The sequence below is a fragment of the Dreissena polymorpha genome, chromosome 2 (assembly GCF_020536995.1).
Source record: "Dreissena polymorpha isolate Duluth1 chromosome 2, UMN_Dpol_1.0, whole genome shotgun sequence".
Lineage (NCBI taxonomy): Eukaryota > Metazoa > Mollusca > Bivalvia > Myida > Dreissenidae > Dreissena > Dreissena polymorpha.
In genome coordinates this window covers 134,851,540-134,871,797 of record NC_068356.1, presented here as the reverse complement: position 1 = coordinate 134,871,797, position 20,258 = coordinate 134,851,540, and the positions used below count along the sequence as shown (strand labels likewise).

The window sequence follows — 20,258 nt, the reverse complement described above, 5'->3', positions numbered from 1 at the left end:
ATAAATTTTACTGGGTATGTCTACCAGGTAACTACCAGTTAACTATAAATTACGTCAGTAGATTGATCATCATCGTCACGTGGTAAACCCAGTAGTGCAAATTGTGCATGCGTAGTGAATTGTATATATTATATATATAAAATGATCAACCTACTTGCGTTATTTATAGTGTGTATATCGTTTTGTCACCTATTTTCGCGATGTACTTTCGACTTCACATCGCGAAATTTTATTACCAAATATACTGAAATTATGAACTTTTTTCAAGTAATGTAATATACCAGTCGTGATATTTTAATCATTATAAACTAATAATTGTAAATAAATACGGTATTTTACAACTTTTCTTTTCTTCGTCGTCGTGGTTGACAGTCCCTTTAATTTTGTGAAAGACACTTACAAGACAAATTTACATCATGGCCAATCATGGGCAAAATGGTTGGTATATCCCAACAATTACATAAATAACTATCCATAGAAACTCATGCTTATAACTGAGGCCCATATCACGCTCAAATGACTTTGTTTACAATGATGAATTTTGGTCTTGCAATAATATATTATTTGTGGCCAAGTGCCTAAAACAACAGCTTAGCTTACAATAAGTACAAACAAAATCAGTCATGATAAACTAATTGTAAGCCTCATCCCAGCTTTGACCTTGGTTGAAACAAGAGGGCCTGAAAGGCCCAAGGTATCCCCCGCAACATATGCCTTGTTTAAGGATGGGTGCAAATTGGACGGATGAACATAATGATAGATGGACGGACGGAGGACAATAACACAAAACTAAGACAAAGGAAGGTATAGTAAAAAGCATTTTTTCAAGATACAAAGGGCCATAAGTCTATTTTTAACAGATGGTGTACAATGCCATTTGGCGTGCATCATCCTCTTATGCATATATATACTCATACCAAGTTGAAATGAAATCCGCCAAAGCACTTCCAAGATATGGCTCCGGACACAAAAGTGCCTATAGTAAAAAGCATTTTTTCAAGATACAAAGGGCCATAAGTCTGTTTTTAACAGATGGTGTACAATGCCATTTGGCGTGCATCATCCTCTTATGCATATATATACTCATACCAAGTTTCAATGAAATCCGCCAAAGAACTTCCAAGATATGGCTCCGGACAACTAAAAAGCATTTTTTCAAGATACAAAGGGCCATAAGTCTGTTTTTAACAGATGGTGTACAATGCCATTTGGCGTGCATCATCCTCTTATGCATATATATACTCATACCAAGTTTAAATGAAATCCACCAAAGAACTTCCAAGATATGGCTCCGGACACAAAAGTGCCGGACGGCCGGACAGCCGGACGGACGGACAGCCGGACAGACGGACAACGCCAAAACAATATCCCTCCGCCTCTGGCGGGGGATAATAAAACATCACTTTATTAAGTCAATAGTACCTTGAATATAGAACCATGAAATCTCACAAAGGGTCATGTATACATTTCCTTGGCTACCAATCAATACTTAATTTACCTTGACTAGCTAGGAGTCTATGAAAACCTTCATGACCTTGACTAGCAGTCATAGATACATTGACCTTGGCTAGAGCCACTGATACATTAACCTTGGCTAAGCGCCACTGATAAATTGACCTTGGCTAAGAGCAACTGATACACTTACCTTGGCTAAGAGCCACTGATACATTGACATTTGCTAAGAGCCACTGATACATTGACATTGGCTAAGAGCCACTGATACATTGACCTTGGCTAAGAGCCACTGATACATTGAGCTTGGCTAAAAACCACTGATACATTGACCTTGGCTAAGAGCCACTCATGCATTGACTTTAGTTAGGAGTCATTGATACATTGACCTTGGCTAAGAGCCACTGATCCATTGACCTTGGCTAAGAGCTACTGATACACTGACCTTGACTAAGAGCCACTGATACATTGACCTTGGTTAGAAGTTATTGATACATTGACCTTGGTTAAGAGACACTGATACATTGTTCTTTGCTAAGAGACACTGATAAATTGGCCTTGGCTAAGAGCCATGCACTGATACATTGACCTTGGCTAAGAGCCACTGATACATCGACCTTGGCTAAGAGCCACTGATAAATTGACCTTGGTCAGGAGTCATTGATACATTGACCTTGGCTAAGAGACACTGATACATTGACCTTGGCTAAGAGCCACTGATAAATTGACCTTGGCTAAGAGCCACTGATACATTGACCTTGGCTAAGAGCCACTGATACATTGACCTTGGCTATGATACACTGACCTTGGCTAAGAGCCACTGATACATTGACCTTGGCTAAGAGCCACTGATACATTGACCTTGGCTATGAGCCACTGATATATTGACCTTTGCTATGAGTCGTTGATAAAATGACATTGGCCAGGAGTAAATGATAATTTAACCTTGCCTTTTGTAGCCTGATTAATTGAATGGCACTAGGGTGCAAATGTAGGTCTTGAAATAATGGCAATAATACATTGACACTGACAGGGGAAAATGGTATCATGTATGAAATCCTTGACTATAATAATCAATGTCAAATTGAATTTCCTTATGAAAGTTGGATTATTGTGAAAATTAAAGTGTGTGCAAAAAGGGGGCCCGCTGCTGAATCGGGATATATTGGACACTGTAAAATAATTTAGTCAGAATTAATAATTTATTTATATGATTTACAATGTCTAATGCATACGACAAAGTGTCTCTCAGGCATTACATATCAAATTACTCCACAAAATATAGAGTACTCAGACACTTTCCTTATATCTATTTTCTTTACGACAGCCAGCTTAATAACTGAATAATGAGGTGAGGCCTATGTCTTGTAGTGGACTGACTGACTGCAGGAGACTCTTAACAGCAGACATAGTTCTGTTTATGAACATATGGTGTTATTTGCATAACTGACAAATGTCAGAAATTCAACTGCGTATGTCACATTTCTCAGACAAAAAATTCACTTATGTGGCATTATTTAACATCACTGCCTTTAATTGCCCATGCTGCCTGTTGGTATATGAGTAGCAGGAAAATGCAACAGCAAAAAAAAATTCACACTGGGGCGCGGACAGTTTTGACCCCAAGGGCATTTTTGTAACAAACTTTGCAGAGAATCATTTTCCTTTGTTACAAACCAAATATTAAACCTATATTTTTTATATTTTGAAAAATAAGTTAAATTATCATTTGACCCATTGGTGTTGCAAGTTTTGACCATAGAGTCTAGATTTGATGAAATAAAGTAGAGGTCCTAAATATAAAATGTAACATACATAATATAACACATCTAGATTTTATACTATAAGCAATGTATATATTTGCTCATGAAGACTAATTGGTAACAGGTGGTGGTATAATTAAAGTAATAAATTAATAATAAAATGTCATTTCATTTGGTTCTTTCCATTAATAGCTACATCAGTAAATTAATTTCCCTTAGAAAACTAGTAGATACACTTGAACAGTATAAATATAAGGTTACCAAAGAAGAAGTAAAGTGTTTTTCCACATTCAACTTAATTGTGTCTTTTATGATTTTTTTTCATTCCCCATAACAAAGGCAAAACACTGTGCTTTAATTTCAAGCATTTAATCATCATTTTAAAAGAAATGTCTTTTTAAAATCATTTCATAAAATGAATGTCCTTAAAATGATGCTAGGTTTGAGGTTACACAGTGCCTGCTTAATTTCAAAGGATAAAGCTAAATGGAGGACAGTGGAAAGCAAACAAAATCTAATATCTTGATGGCTTGCAATAATTCAACATCCAATCTGTCACCATAGATAGCAATTTATCTTTAAACATGGAAGCTGTTATCAAAATAGTTAACAGTTTGAGAGCGAAATTCCACACCCAACCCACACAGTTTTGTCAGCCAGCCCACACATCCCTATCATTAATACAGGAGACATTTCAACAAGTCCCACCTGCCAATCAGTCATTGCATGCCAGATTATTATTATTGTAAATTATCCCACAATGCAGTCTTTGCAATATGAGTCTGTTAGACATTGCACAATCAGTGATTTTTTAATGAAAATACTGGCCCTCACCGGCTTTAAAACCTCTGACAACCTCTGTTTGATCTTATAAGACCCTTGCTCTGTAAAAATGTTTAACCCATTAAACCCCCTTTTTACCAAGCACGACTCATTTGTATTTGACTGGAAAGCACCATTCAGTCTAGCCCAGTAATAATCACAAAATAACAACACCTTGCGGTTTGTTATAGATTTGTGACTTTACCAGAGACTTGGTGACTTAATAATGGCAGCTCAACTGGGCCTTGTTCTGGACAAACTGAGCTTAACCCTTTGCATGCTGGGAAAATTGTCGTCTGCTAAAATGTTGTCTGCTGAATTTCTAAAATAAGCATTTTCTTCGATTTTTTTCAAAGAATATTATCAGAATAGCAAACAGTTTGGATCCTGATGAGACGCCACGTTCTGTGGCGTCTCATCTGGATCCAAACTGTTTGCAAATGCCTTCAAAATTCAGTTCCCGCACTGAAAGGGTTAATGCATGTGTGCGAAATCCCCACCAAGATTAGTCTGTGCAGACACTTTCCACCTTAACTTGATTTTTTTTTTTAAGAAGAGGCAACCTTTAACATTTTGCCACTTAGAAACGTATTTTGACGCATTTGTAGTCTCTAAGAAAGTTTAATTAAATTAAAGACATTTATTACTACACCCTTAGATACTGATGACCAGCAAACCGGATAAAACCTAAATAGACTGCGAGTTACTCGCAACCTGTTCTGGTTTTATGCTGATTGCAAAAGCCATTTTCACTTTGCTTCTTATGGGCGGAAAGGGTTAATGCATGTGCATAAAATCCCAACCAAGAGTAGTCTGTGCCCACACTTTCTGCCTAAACTCGATTTCTGTTAAGAAGACTACCTTTAACAAAAAATACCAAAACAGCGGAGTGTCCTCCCTGATTAGCATGTTCAGACTGCACAGGCTTATCTGGGACGACACTTTAAGCACATGCATTAAGTCCAGTTTTCCCAGCACAAGGCTAAAGTAATAACTTAAGCTGAGATCTATTTCGAGTAAAACTGGCACATGATAAAGGCTTCCTCTACCTTTCTGTGTGTTTAAGATTAATTCCAAGATTTAACAAAAATCAATAGGACCGTATACTATGCATTATTATTCACCACTGAAATATAATAGATATTTGGCCAACTCAATTCTTGATAAGTCACAACTGTTTAAATGCCCATTATGCCCAGTAACTTTTGACTTACATGACCTTTTTGGCCCTTTCTCTAGCCTTTACTTTACATCTGATAAGGCCTGACAATTTTATTGTTAGTGTGAATGACAATTTCCACAGTTCAGTTGTTTAAAAATTGCAGTTTTATGGCCAAGCATTAACAAATATAGATTTTGTAGTGCTCTTAAAACATTTCTTGACAAGAGGGCCAAGATGGCCCTAGTTTGCTCACCTGAGAGTTGGTTCATTCAATGTTTACCTAATGCCAAACTTGACCTAGATATTGACCAGACAAACATCCTGGTCATGTTTCATCATTATTGAACCAAAACTCTGGCGTATGGAGTGTTTTTGTTTTTGTATGATTTAAAATAGTGACCTATATTTTTAGTTGACCTTACCAAACATCAAACTTTGCTTACAAAAAAACACTTCAACACCGTTATTTCCAAGTCGTCCGGACCGTAAAAAAAAAATCGGATTAACGATAATTCGAAATAAACATTTGACAGAAGACTTCTTTAATTTTGTAAAAATAACGTTGTGCAATTTGCATTGTTCGGCTACACTTTACTATTAATAATTGTTTTACTTAAACACGTAAACTAGTCAGATAGCAATAGATTTCTACTTGTAACAAACGGAGGAATAAAACAATTCTTTTTCTTCTTTTTATTTTTCTCTAATTACAGAACATATAAAATATAATGAATAGCACAAATTATCAAAACATATAAAATAAAACGAATAGCACAAACTATCAGAACATATAAAATATGACGAATAGCACAAATTAACATACATGTAAATACATATGAATACATTTTCGGAAATGTCTCTCTGAACACCGGCGTTAGCAGCACTAAACTGGACGCGTGTAACATATTTCTCCCATTTGTCAAGGACATTGAAGAACTCGTTTCCGCCCGTGTTTTGCTCGCAGAACTGCCTTACGTCGTTGATTGGATATCATGTTCGTTCTTGTGTTGTCAGCCTCGTCGTCGTTGTTTTGACGACATTATAAAATTAACACGCTACACGCAGACGACAAAGGTGTAATTATCGGCTTTTGACAGGCCACGCGCAGATGACAAATATGTGAAATTACGCTCAGTGTTTTGCAGTTTTGACTTCGGATTAAAGATTGATAATTAGGTGCGAATTATAGTGTTGGGACTGACAGAATCACTTCGAATTAATGATTTCTTCGGTTTAACGAAGTTCGGATTAACAATGAAATTGTACATTAAACAAAGAAGAACCAAAATCAGGACCCGAAAAATACTTCGAAATAACGGTGACTTCGGATTATCGGTGTTGAAATATCGGTGTTGAAGTGTAAGTATTATGACCAAGATTAATAAAATCTGAAACAAAATTGTGACCTCTAGAGTGTTTACAAGGATTTTGCATAATATAATGAAAACAAGAGCTGTCACCACAGGATGACTTATGCCCCCTATAAATGCTTGATAAAAGTTTTCGAAACCTAAACGCAGATTTCGAAACCTAAACACGGACCCTAAGTTCAAGGTCAAGGCCACAGGGGTCAAAATTTGTGTGCGTATGGAAAGGCCTTGTCCATATACACATGCATACCAAATATGAAGGTTATATCTCAAGGGACATAGAAGTTATGTGCATTTTTCGAAACCTAAACACAGATTTCAAAACCTAAACGCGGACCCTTAGTTCAACTTCAAGGTCACAGGGGTCAAAATTTGTGTGTGTATGGAAAGGCCTTGTCCATATACACATGCATACCAAATATGAAGGTTACATCTCAAGGGACATAGAAGTAATGAGCATTTTTCGAAACCTAAATGTAAAGTGTGACGGAAATACGGACAGACAGACAGACGGACAGTCTGATCACTATATGCCCTCCTTTCGGGGGCATAAATAGGACAATCTAAGGGCAATAATTATGGCATTCATAATGTGATTTTGCTCATCATCAAACTTGACTGAGATCTTTCAGCAACTTTGATAAAGAATGCTTGAGAAATGCAAATGCTAGAGTGTTACAAACCAAATGTGGACGAACGGACAGCGGACAAAGACCAATCCTTAAATCTCACCTGAGCAATCAGGTGAGCTAAAAAGTGTGTTTCATTGATCTTAGCCTTTTTCCAACTTGTCCAAAAAATCAATAAAACCAATGTATTGACTAAGTTTCACAATGATTAGGCAAAAAATGTGACTTCTATAGTGTTCACAAGCTTTTTTTACTATATAAATATAAGAAAGCCATGTTATTCAACTGACCGGAACCAATTTGGAACTCAACTCTCTTATCAAGGAACCAAATGTTCTGACCAAATTTCATGAAAATTGGGCCAAAAATGTGACTTCTAGAGTGTTCACATGTTTTCACTATATACATATAGAGGAAAATGCCCCGCCCACTGGCGGCCATATTTTTGCACCGGTCTGGACTATTTTGGAACTCGTCCAAGATATCAATAAAACCAAGGTTTTGACCAACTTTCATGATGATTGGGCAACAATTGTGACTTCTAGAGTGTTTACAAGGTTTCTCTATAGCCAAATAAGGAAAACTGCCCCGCCCACTGGTGGCCATTTTTTTCAATGGACCGGAACCATTTTTGACTCAACCAACATATCATTAAGACAAACATTTTGACAAAGTTACATGAAGATTGGGCATTAAATGTGACTTCTACAGTGTTTACAAGGTTTTTCTTTTCTTTTTTGACCTAGTGACCTAGTTTTTGACCCAGCATGACCCAGTTTCGAACTCGATCAAGATATCATTGGGACAAATCTTCTGACCAAGTTTCATGAAGATCGGACAATAAATGTGGCCTCTAGAGTGTTTACGAACAAATGTGGACGGACGGACAAAGACCGGTCACAAAAGCTCACCTGAGCAATCAGGTGAGCTAAAAAAGTATTTCAGTAAACAGATATAAACCAGAGTAGAACATATTAAAATAAGGGAAAGAACATCTGTTGTTCTGTTACTGTAATTGTTGTATTTGTTGTAAATGTGTTTGAATTGTAATGAGGCTGGTTCATAAATGTAACAGAAATAAATCTGAACATCTGCTTCTAAAACAGATTGTAGGTATACTGTCTGTGCGGTTCTTCTTGCAACCCTTCACTATGTTAACTGCAGAAACATCTTTTAACTGCTAAACAATAACATTAACAATGTTGCCAGCAAGATGACCTCAGAGGCCTTGTTATTGGTACACTGAAGCCTGTTCCCAGCTGCCTGCAATGGCAAAACTTGATGCATGTTAGGTGCATACAACTGATTATGCATAAGATGATCTCAAAAGCCTTCTACTTATCATGATGAATAATATGATCTCAAAAGCCTTCTACTTATCATGATGAATAGTATGATCTCAAAAGCCTTCTTCTTATCATGATGAATAACATGATCTCAAAAGCCTTCTACTTATCTTAATGAATAACATGATCTCAAAAGCATTCTACTTATCATTATGAATAACATGATATCACAAGCCTGCTACTTTATAACATCATGATGAACAGTTACCATGATCTCAAAAGCCTTCTACTTATCATAATGAATAATATGATCTCAAAAGCCTTCAACTCATTATAATCAATTATAACATGATCTCAAAAGCCTTGAACTTATGATGGTGCAAAATAAAATCTAAAAAAGGCTTCTGCAGGAACATGAACTTGTTGTATGTGATTGTGTCATTTAGAAAAAGTCAGTTGAAATAAACTACAGGGTTTACCTATATTCAACATTCAAGAGAAACAGAAATAATCAGACTGCCACAAATATTTCACTATAGCATCTGCCTGGCTGCCTTCAGACATAAGTTCTAATATTACAGATATCATAAATTTAACAAATGCATGTCAAAGAAAAAAACAACAACGTTTTATCCAATCATTGCACAAACATGAACAAAGAAAATCAGAGGGGAATTTTGCTGATACCTTTATTGCATTTTTATGCGATAATAAACCAAAATTGTATCTTTCAACAGCAGCCTTTGCACCATTAGCTGCAATCCACAGCCATATTTGTTGTGTAAAACTTGTAGTATTCTTTCAAGAGATGTGTTCGTCAGAAACACAATGCCCCCTACTGCTCCGCTTTGAAATAAAATTTCTATTTATCATTTGGCAGGTATAGAAATCATCTCCCTTTAAAGCTTATTACTTCCCTTGGATTTTGTCCAATCCAACCGGGGGGGGGGGGAGTCCACAGTCCACAGGTATGTAATGAACCCTACCAATCACAAACTAGAGCTTTGTCACTGACGTGACGTTTTTTATGGCCATTTTTGACCTTTGAACTCAAAGTGTGACCTTGACCATTGAGATATCGACATAATTCTTTCTTGTGGCACACCGTCCAATGATGGTCAACAAACGATTTTAAAATCTCACAATTAACAACATAGTTATGGCCCGGACAAGCTCATTTATGGCCATTTTTTACCTTTGAACTCAAAGTGTGACCTTGACCTTGGCGATATTGATGTAATTCTTTCGCGCGACACATTGTCCAATGATGGTGAACAAATGTGCTAAATAATTTTAAAATCTCACAATGAACGACATAGTTATGGCACGGACAAGCTCATTTATGGCTAATTTTGACCTTTGAACTAAAAATGTGACCTCGACCTAGGAGATATCGACGTAATTCTTTTGCGCGACACACTGTCCTATGATGGTGAACAAAATGTGCCAAATGATTTTAAAATATCACAATGAACGATATAGTTATGACCTGGACATTTTTGACCTTTGAACTTTAAGTGTGACCTTGACCTTGGAGATATCAACATAATTCTTTTGCACGACACACCCTCCAATGATGGTGAACAAATGGGCCAAATGATTTTAAAATCTCACAATGAACGACATAGTGATGGCCCAGACAATCTCATTTATGGCCATTTTTTACCTTTGAACTCAAAGTGTGACCTTGACCTTGGCAATATTGATGTAATTCTTTCGCGCGACACATTGTCCAATGATGGTGAACAAATGTGCTAAATGATTTTAAAATCTCACAATGAACGACATAGTTATGGCACGGACAAGCTCATTTATGGCTAATTTTGACCTTTGAACTAAAAATGTGACCTTGACCTAGGAGATATCGACGTAATTCTTTTGCGCGACACACTGTCCTATGATGGTGAACAAAATGTGCCAAATTATTTAAAAATCTCACAATGAACGATATAGTTATGACCTGGACATTTTTGACCTTTGAACTTAAAGTGTGACCTTGACCTTGGAGATATCAACATAATTCTTTCGCACGACACACCCTCCAATGATGGTGAACAAATGGGTCAAATGATTTTAAAATCTCACAATGAACGACATAGTGATGGCCCGGACAATCTCATTTATGGCCAATTTTGACCTTTGAACTCAAAGTGTGAACTTGACCTTGGAGATATCAACGTAATTCTTTCTTGCGTCACATCGTCCAATGACGGTGAACAAATGTACCAAATGATTTAAAAATCTCACAATGAATGACATAGACATGGCCCAGACAAGATCATTTATGGTAATTTTTGACCTTTGAACTCAAAGTATGACCTTGACCATTGAGATATTGAGATACTTCTTTCGCACAACACACCATCCAATTATGGTGAACAAATGTGCCAAATCATTTTAAAATCTCACTATGAACAACATAGTCATGGCCCGGACAAGCTAATTTTTTACCTTTGAACTCAAAGTGTGACCTTGACCTTGGATATATCAATGTAATTCATTCGCACGACACACTGTCCAATGATGGTGAACAAATGTGGCAAATGATTTTAAAATTTCACACTAAACAACGAAGTTATTGCCCGGACAAGCATTTTACCTTTTCAACTCAAAGTGTGACCTTGACCTTTGAGATATTGACATACTTCTTTCACACGACACACCGTCCCATGATGGTGAACAAATGTACCAAGTAATTTTAAAATCTGACAATAAATGACATAGTTATGGTCCAGACAAATTTTCTGTTTAAAACGCACTAAGTGAACCCGTGACCTAGTTTTTGACACGGCATGACCCATATTAAAACTTGACCTAGACATCATCTAGATACAACTTCTGTCCAAGTTTGGTGAAGATCGGATGAAATTTTTCGGACAGATCGACAGACAGACAGATCGACAAAGTGACAGTTTAATTTAGTCCTATATAGCCCCCATTACCAGTAATGGGGGTATAATTAGTACAGGAAAGAAATGATAATTATATCATTTAAAACAAGAAATCGTCGGAGACGGGTGATGCTCCCCAAAGTTTTTTTTTGTCACAATATTGCACTATATATTCAGATAAAAGGAAACGTCTTCAAGGGCATAACTTTGGAAAAACTAATACGATGGATGGTTTAGCAACTTAAAACTTTCAAAGGGCCATAACTTTCTAAATAAATCATCTAACCAGAACCCACAAATAACATGCTCATCTCCTCAAGGTAGTTAAGCTTCCCAAAAAGCTTCATTGTATTCCAGTCAGTAGTTGGGGAGAAATAGCCCGGACAAGAATTGCACTATATGTACAGTTTATAGAAAATTTCAAAGGGCCATAACTCTGTGAAAAATCAACCGACCATAACCGGCTGATAATATGCACATCTCCTGTTGGTAGTGAAGCTTCCCATAAAGATTCATTGAATTCCCGTAATAAGTTTCTGAGAAATAGCTCGGAATAGAATTGCACTAAATGTACAATGGAAATTTTCAAAGGGCCATAACTCTGTGAAAAATCATCCCATGAGAACCAGCTGATAATATGCACATCTCCTCTTGGTAGTGAAGCTTCCCATAAAGTTTCATTGAATTCCAGTCATTAGTTGCTGAGAAATCGCCCGGACAAGAATTGCACTTTATGTACAGTTAATGGAAAATTTCAAAGGGCCATAAGTCTGTGAAAAATCATCCGACCAGAACCGGCTGATAATATGCACATGTCCTCTTGGTAGTGAAGCTTCCCATAAAGTTTCATTAAATTCCGGTCATTAGTTGCTGAGAAATAGCCTGGACAAGAATTGCACTATATGTACAGTTAATAGAAAATTTCAAAGGGCCATAACTCTGTGAAAAATCATCCGACCAGAACTGGCTGATAATATGCACATTTCCTCTTGGTAGTGAAGCTTCCCATAAAGTTTAATCGAATTCCGGTCATTAGTTGCTGAGAAATAGCCCGGACAAAAATGGTGCACGGACAGACGGACACACGGACGGACAGATGAAGCTGCGACTATATGCTCCCCCCAAAAAATTTTGGGGGAGCACAAAAACCTTTGACAAATCAATCATTTGAGTTATAAATAATCAAAATAAACAATCTGTACAGTAACTGTGAAAAGAACTTAAATTCTTGGTAAGGAAATATATAAGCTGAGATTTATAATTATATAAATTACTTCCCTTAAAAATAATTCTCCCTAACAGATCTCTATTTTTAGTAGCAAATAATTAAAAGCCACTACCGTGACTGTAGATTCACCACTCAAAATGTGCAGCTCCATGAGATACACATGCATGCCAAATATCAAGTTGCTATGTTCAATATTGAATAATTATCTCCCTTTAAAGCTTATTACTTCCCTTGGATTTGTATTTTTTACCTTAGACCTTGAAGGATGACCATGTCCTTTTACCACGATGTGTTTGTCAGAAACACAATGCCGCCTTCTGCGCCGCTTTGATTTATTTAACAAAAATATATAATTTTGCAGGTCAGATAATTATGTCTATTTAAAGCTTATTACTTCCCTTGGATTTGTTTTTTCTACCCCGTGACCTAGTTTTTGACCCGGCATGACCCATATCGAACTTGACCTAGATATTGTCTAGATACAATTTCTGACCAAGTTTCGTAAAGATCGGATGAAAACTATTTGAATTAGAGAGCGGACACACAAAAGTGTGACAGACTGACGGACAGTGCGAAAACTATGTATCCCCTTTTATTCGAAAGGGTCATAAAAAAACAGAGTTCCAGACAAGAAAAAATGTTCAATTGAATCAAGATGTCATTGTGAAAAGCTTTCCTGTCATGTCATTTGCAGATCTTTATGTCTCCAGTTACTTACAAATCAATATTATACAGAACAACCTTAAGTTTTCTCACATCACCTATAATACTTCTACAAGGAAATGCATCTAACCATTTTCTCAGTTCATCAACAAGATTCATTAGCAATCAGACTTCAATGGACTTGATACAGAAAGCTAGAGAGAACTAGAAACAGTGGCTCTACAGAATGAGCTGAAGACCAAACACGAGGAAACAACACTGAGAGAGTAAAACATGTAAAATTAATCTGTCAAAAAAAAGACTGCACAGAAAAAAATGGCTCGGATTTTGGTGAATTTCCCATGAGAGAAGAATCTTCATTACCTGTCATCTGAAGTCTTCTCTACCCTCATGAAAGCTAGCAACAAATTCCAAATGGTCCAAGCATTCCAAATGCAAGGTTATACCAGGACTGAATAATTGATTTCCAGGGTCATAAAGACTGATTTGTAAACATACCAGTAGCTATTGCGCAATTTTCAATAATCCTCATGGGCCCAAACAGGGCATTTGCAGTCATTCTGCAAAAGGGTGTTATGGAAATATCGAAAACTACACCACACTATTGATAGCAAAAAGAGTCATTTCGAGGGAAAAGCCTGGCAAGAAACCCTGCTCTTGATTGATGTTAAATAGGATAATTTCAAATTGTTTTGATTTAATATTATGTGGATGTGTGTGTCAAGTGTTTTTAAAGATTCTTAAGCAAAGATTCAATTAACTCTGAACATGATGCACGTCAGGGGATATGGAAGACATTAATATTCGCATTTAGGATTGGAGATTTGACATGAAATAGAAGTCAGATGTCAATTAAATATTTGTCTGTTTAAAATAAAACCTTAAATTTATTAGAATACCAAATTTCTGGCTTCTTCTGAAATTCTTACATATCACAATGGACTACTTCAAAAAGTTTCTTGGGTAAAACCAATACACCATCAGCCTTACAAAAAAATGCTTGTCCTTTATTAGTATCCTTTATATCATGAACAGAAAAGAACTATAAATGAGTCCATGTATAAACTGCCATTTATAGTTTGATCGTAGAAGCCCAGATTCTTCTTTTATGACTTATTGCAAAGAAAATATTACAGGCAGTGTATTTACAACTAAAAATCAAAGCAGGCAGTGTTCAAAATTGATCAGTGCACGATTGGCAGTTGGCGCCTATTTCAATCACTTTAACTTCAGTCGTCTTAAACAGAAAAATTACCATGTATAACACACACCCCATGTTATGCCAAAAATGGCATCTATTATGGAAATGCATGATAGTACAATTAGTTTATCACGAATAAGCACTCAGCATGGAATGGCATGAATGCATAAGGAGCATCAACTTTAAAAATTAACATTTGGGGGGTTTAAAACTGAGCATGATACACGGTCAAGTATGGTAAAGCATCAAACCACTCACAAACATGGCAATCTCAAGTTAATGACGCAGAAAACTGGGCACGCAAAGCAAATGGCAATCATCAATGTGCGCATATAATATTATGCGACAATGGAAACTTCAATAACCGTAAGAGCCTCAATATCAGGAAATCTGATAAAAGGACACAATGTAGTGTGATAATTAATGCAAGGAAAGTATTCAGGCTACACACCACTATCACTGCAGATAGTCTAGAGGCTGAAGTTCTATGGCTGTGAAGAATCCAGTTTCAATTTTTAATAGAAATGTCTCAGAAGGACATGGATGCCCCAGAAAAACATCACTAGATACTGAAATGTGCAATTTGTGACACACACAATGTAAACAGTAAATACAGCATGTTCATTTATGTACAAGATCTTTGTAAGTGTTGCTACACATAAAGCCTATTAAAAATATGTGACGTTGAATTTTAAGCAAGCACCATAGCAAATGAATACAACATGATGTCTTGAAATGTGTCCGTGCACTAAAAAGAAATGAAGTGACAAGCACATAAACAGACAAGAGATGTGTTTGTCAGAAACATAATGCCCCTACTGCGCCGCTTTGAAATACAATTTCTATTTATCATTTGGCAGGTATAGAAATCATCTCCCTTTGTGTTTACGAGCAAATGTTAACGGACGGACGGACATACGACGGACAAAGATCGGTCACAAAAGCTCACCTGAGCAATCAGGTGAGCTAAAAAGTCAAAATTATCCGCTGCTATGTTACTCACTAGTCCCGGTTATGTTACCATCATAAACTAATAAGATGTTGTTGACAAGTTAAAAGAACCTACTCAATATACCAATACTCACCTATATTTGGATGCTTTAACAATCTACATATTCTTGCTTCTCTTTCTAATTTTTGATGATCTGAAAAAGATAGAAACTATGGTAAATAATGTCGAAAAAAATATACTACAAATATGAACATGAGAGTGTAACAGCTTTATTTGTTTTTATTTGTTACTTTAACTGACACATTTTTAAAATTGTATGAAAACAGCAACTTTAAACATTTGCTGAACAGCTGTTAATCTGTTACAACATTTGCCCATTTACATTTTGTTGAAATTGGTAAACAGGTACTTCATGAAAATCATGTCAAATATATTTGCATGCTGTACATGCTGTGATAGTTACATCAGCCTCGTTCTGGGAAAACTGGGCTTAATTCATGTGCATGTCATCCCAGATTAGGCTTAATTCATGTGCGTGTCATCCCAGATTAGGCTTAATTCATGTGCATGTGTTCCCCGATTAGGCTTCATTCATGTGTGTGTCATCCCAGATTAGGCTTCATTCATGTGCGTGTCATCCCAGATTAGGCTTAATTCATGTGCGTGTCATCCCAGATTAGGCTTAATTCATGTGCATGTCATCCCAGATTAGGCTTAATTCATGTGTGTGTCATCCCAGATTAGGCTTAATTCATGTGCATGTGCGTGTCATCCCAGATTAGGCTTCATTCATGTGCGTGTCATCCCAGATTAGGCTTAATTCATGTGCGTGTCATCCCAGATTAGGCTTAATTCTTGTGCGTGTCATCCCAGATTAGGCTTCATTCATGTGCGTGTCATCCCAGATTAGGCTTCATTCATGTGCGTGTCATCCCAGATTAGGCTTAATTCATGTGCGTGTCATCCCAGATTAGGCTTAATTCATGTGCGTGTCATCCCAGATTAGGCTTCATACATGTGCGTGCCATCCCAGATTAGGCTTAATTCATGTGCGTGTCATCCCAGATTAGGCTTAATTCATGTGCGTATCATTCCAGATTAGGCTTAATTCATGTGCGTGTCATCCCAGATAAGGCTGTGCAGCTGCACTGAGGCTTATCATTCCCTTTTGTTCTATTTTTTGTTTAAAGGTAGTTTCTTCTGAAGGAAAATCCAGTTTAAGCAGACTGCACAGGCTGATCTGGCACAACATGCATTAAGCCCAGTTTTCCCAGAACAAGGCTCATATAATATCAATGTAGAAGATGATATATTTGCATAGCAGAGCAGCCATGAATATCAAATCACTTTCAATGGCCCTCTAGTCTTGAACTGCTTAGTTTTTGCATCTTTTAATGGTCTTGAAAATATAGTAGCAATCATTATTTGGGTACAAAAAAGTACTTATGTTGTTGACATTGTAACCAACATATCTTCATAATTCCTTGATCATCTACATTTTACAAAAGTTTAGTGTTTTCATATCAAAATAATGACTGAACAGGTTGATAGGAAGGATACCAACAAATAAGGGCTGCAAGGGTGCCTTCTAAGAAACGGTCTGTTAATATAAAAATATATGATCTGTAAATGATTTTGCATTTTGTTGTGAAATCATTAACAATTTAATCAAATGTCTCACTGGTGTTGTTATCGTTGTCATTCAGTATAAATAGTCAATTTAACACTTAAGTGGCCGAAAATAAATGTACAGGAAAAGAGAATGGCTAATGCACACGTTGTTCTCTGTAAATTTATTAAGTTTTATTTATAAATTTCAGGATCAGGAAGTAAGTACTTCAATTCGACAAATTAAGTTAACCACTACACCATTCAATAAAAGCTTTTTCAGATTACCGTAGGTTTCCACATATAGCGCGCAGTGTTTTACCTCCAAAATTCAAATTAAAAAGCTGGTGCGCGCTATACATTGATACAACCATTTCCTGGCTGCTAAATTGGTAAAAAATATGTTGTGTGTAATAATAAATAATCAAAATGGCCGCCATGTTTTTTTCCAGAAAACTACCACCCTATAATCGTACAGACTGAGGGGCCATTGTCGAAACAACAAGAAGTCGCTCCTGGTAGATATGAATGCGGTAGAAGAAGTTTTGGTCAAAAATAAATTTGTTTGAATAAACTACTTGTGGACATTTCTTTGTTTGTGTTTTTACACTTCTTTATTGATGAATTCCGATGGGGATTGTTGTCGACATTCCGGAGAGCAGGTAAAGGTAGGTGCGAACAAGGTCTTTTTTTACGGGTAACGGTAGGTGTGAAAGGAGGTCATTCTGCACTTCGTAATTGGCAGAGGTTATTGAGTAATATATGCCACAACTTGTTAAGACGCTAATAGACATTTGAGACACTAATTACCACTTGAGAACGTGAAGATATGCAATTGCATTTTGTGTATATAAATATTGAACGTTCAACAGTGGTGTACCTCAACAACTGTATCCCTGTCTCCCATGCGACATTTAAATTTACCGGTAATGCCCATGCTTTCCCCGAGGAAAAATCACACGATGTACACTAATTCTTATTTTCTCACGTTTTTCACGAAATGCACGTGGACTGTTAATCTTTTGCTAAAAAATTACAAAATTGTCAGAAAAGTATAGTGCTATGCAACCCATACTCCTAATCATAATGACGCTTCCTATTTTGAATGCTTAATTAAGCTTTCCAATGCCCTGGATTATTGGATTGTGCAATAGTAAAATGGCGGCCATTTTCGGTCCAATTTGGTGGTTTTATTGTCTTTAAATATTTTTTTCTCCATTTTTGCATTTAAAAAAAGACTGCGCGCTATACACGGGAGCGCGCTATACGTGGAAACCTACGGTAACCCTTTCCCACTCAAAACCAAAGTGAAAATTGCTATGTGCAAACAGAATAAAACCAGATCAGCCTGCGAGTAACTTGTAGTACGTTCAGGTTTTATGCTGTTTGCTGCTCATCAGTATCTAAGGGTAGGAAATGAAGCCTTTAAAATTTGAATCTAGTAAGATAGGTCTTTAATTAAATTTAACTTTCTGAGCGACTTCAAATTTGTAAAAATACGTATTGAATTGGTATAGGTTTATTTGATAAGAAACTCTATAAACAGTGATTATGAGCCATCATCAGAGGATGTCACTGAACTTTCAAAGGACCATCCTCTGCCCACACTGAATTTTTTTACAATAATTTGATAAATTTCCCCACCCACGTGCTACTTTCAACTTTAACAATGTCAAGTTGAACAAACAAAAAATACATTAAACCTGAAAATGAGTGGGTTGTAAAAACCTCAAGTGCATTTTACACAGATAACTAATAAAACCCTTATGATTGCTTCCCGACATGTACATGCTTGTTTTATAATTCTTTTAAAACGCTTTAAACTTTTAGGTGCATTACTAAATGCAGACATTGTCACCAAATTGTGTGATGTGTGATTGGCAATAGCTATCTACACACAGTTTGAATACTTGACGTGATCTTTAATGCAACATTTTGTCTCATGTTCAAGAGCTTTTTTACAAAGTCATTAACTTACAATCAGATAGCAAAGAAAAGGACTAGGCTAATTTGATTATAATTGATATGCATGTTCTTCAATGAAACTAATGATCTTAACATATGAAACTGTTATTGGATGGATTGTTTGCAAGATTGATCATTCAAATACAACCGCAAAAATAAATGAAAATTACTCCAAAACTATAACAAGTTAGTGTTCTTTAGTTTAAAATTGGGCCCAGTATTAGGCCCCATTTCCAATAGAAACAAGAGATGTGTTCGTCAGAAACCCAATGCCCCCTAGTGCGCCGCTATAAAATAAAATTTCTATTTATTATTTGGCAGGTATAGAAATCATCTCCCTGCTTAATTTACTTCTCTTGGATTTGGTCCAATCAAACCGCGGGTTTTCTATTTTCTAAATCTATTCTATTTCTAAATCTCTATTTTTAGTAGCAAATAATTATAGGCCACTACCGTGACTGTAGATTCACAGGAAACCTTAAAGTACCTAAGATACTTGTATGCCCTTCACCTTTCACCACTCAAAATGTGCAGCTCCATGAGATACACATGCATGCCAAATATCAAGTTGCTATCTTCAATATTGAATAATTATCTCCCTTTACAGCTTATTACTTCCCTTGGATTTGTATTTTTGACCTTAGACCTTGAAGGATGACCTTGACCTTGTACCACGATGTGTTTGTCAGAAACACAATGCCGCCTACTGCGCCGCTTTGATTTATTTAAAAACAAGAGATGTGTTAGTCAATAACACAATGCCCCCTATTGCGCCACTTTGAATTAAAAAAAAAAAATGTGGACCTTTGACCTTGAAGGATGACCTCGACCCTAATCTTCCACCACTCAAAAAGTCTTCATGAAAACGCCACTTTGATTATTTTTTTGATTTTTTTTTACCTTTGACCTTGAAGGATGACCTTGACCTTGAACTTCCACCACTCAAAACAAGAGATGCACATGCATGCCAAATATCAAGTTGCTATCTTAAATATTGAAAAAGTTATGGCCAATGTTCAAGTTTTTTTCGGACAGACGGACATACTGACTGACATACTGACTGACGGACAGTTCAACTGCTATATGCCACCCTACCGGGGGCATAAAAATATATAATTTGGCAGGTCAGATAATTATGTCCATTTAAAGCTTATAACTTCCCTTGTATTTGTTTTTTCAACCCTAGACCTTGAAGGATGATGTTCACCTTGAAATTTTACCACTGAAAATGTGCAACTCCATGAGATACACATGCATGCCAAATAT

At 36.5% G+C, this 20,258-nt stretch overlaps 1 protein-coding gene across 21 annotated transcripts in view; it reads right to left on the bottom strand.

Moving 5' to 3' along the window:
• LOC127869086 (calcium/calmodulin-dependent protein kinase type II delta chain-like) overlaps positions 1–20,258 on the bottom strand; it is a 211,181-nt gene that overhangs the window by 142,836 nt on the left and 48,087 nt on the right. For all 21 annotated transcript variants that reach the window (XM_052411379.1, XM_052411382.1, XM_052411392.1 and 18 more), the window contains one exon: positions 15,553–15,612. In XM_052411379.1, the coding sequence (XP_052267339.1) occupies positions 15,553–15,612 (60 nt within the window). The remainder of the gene's footprint in view (positions 1–15,552; positions 15,613–20,258) is intronic.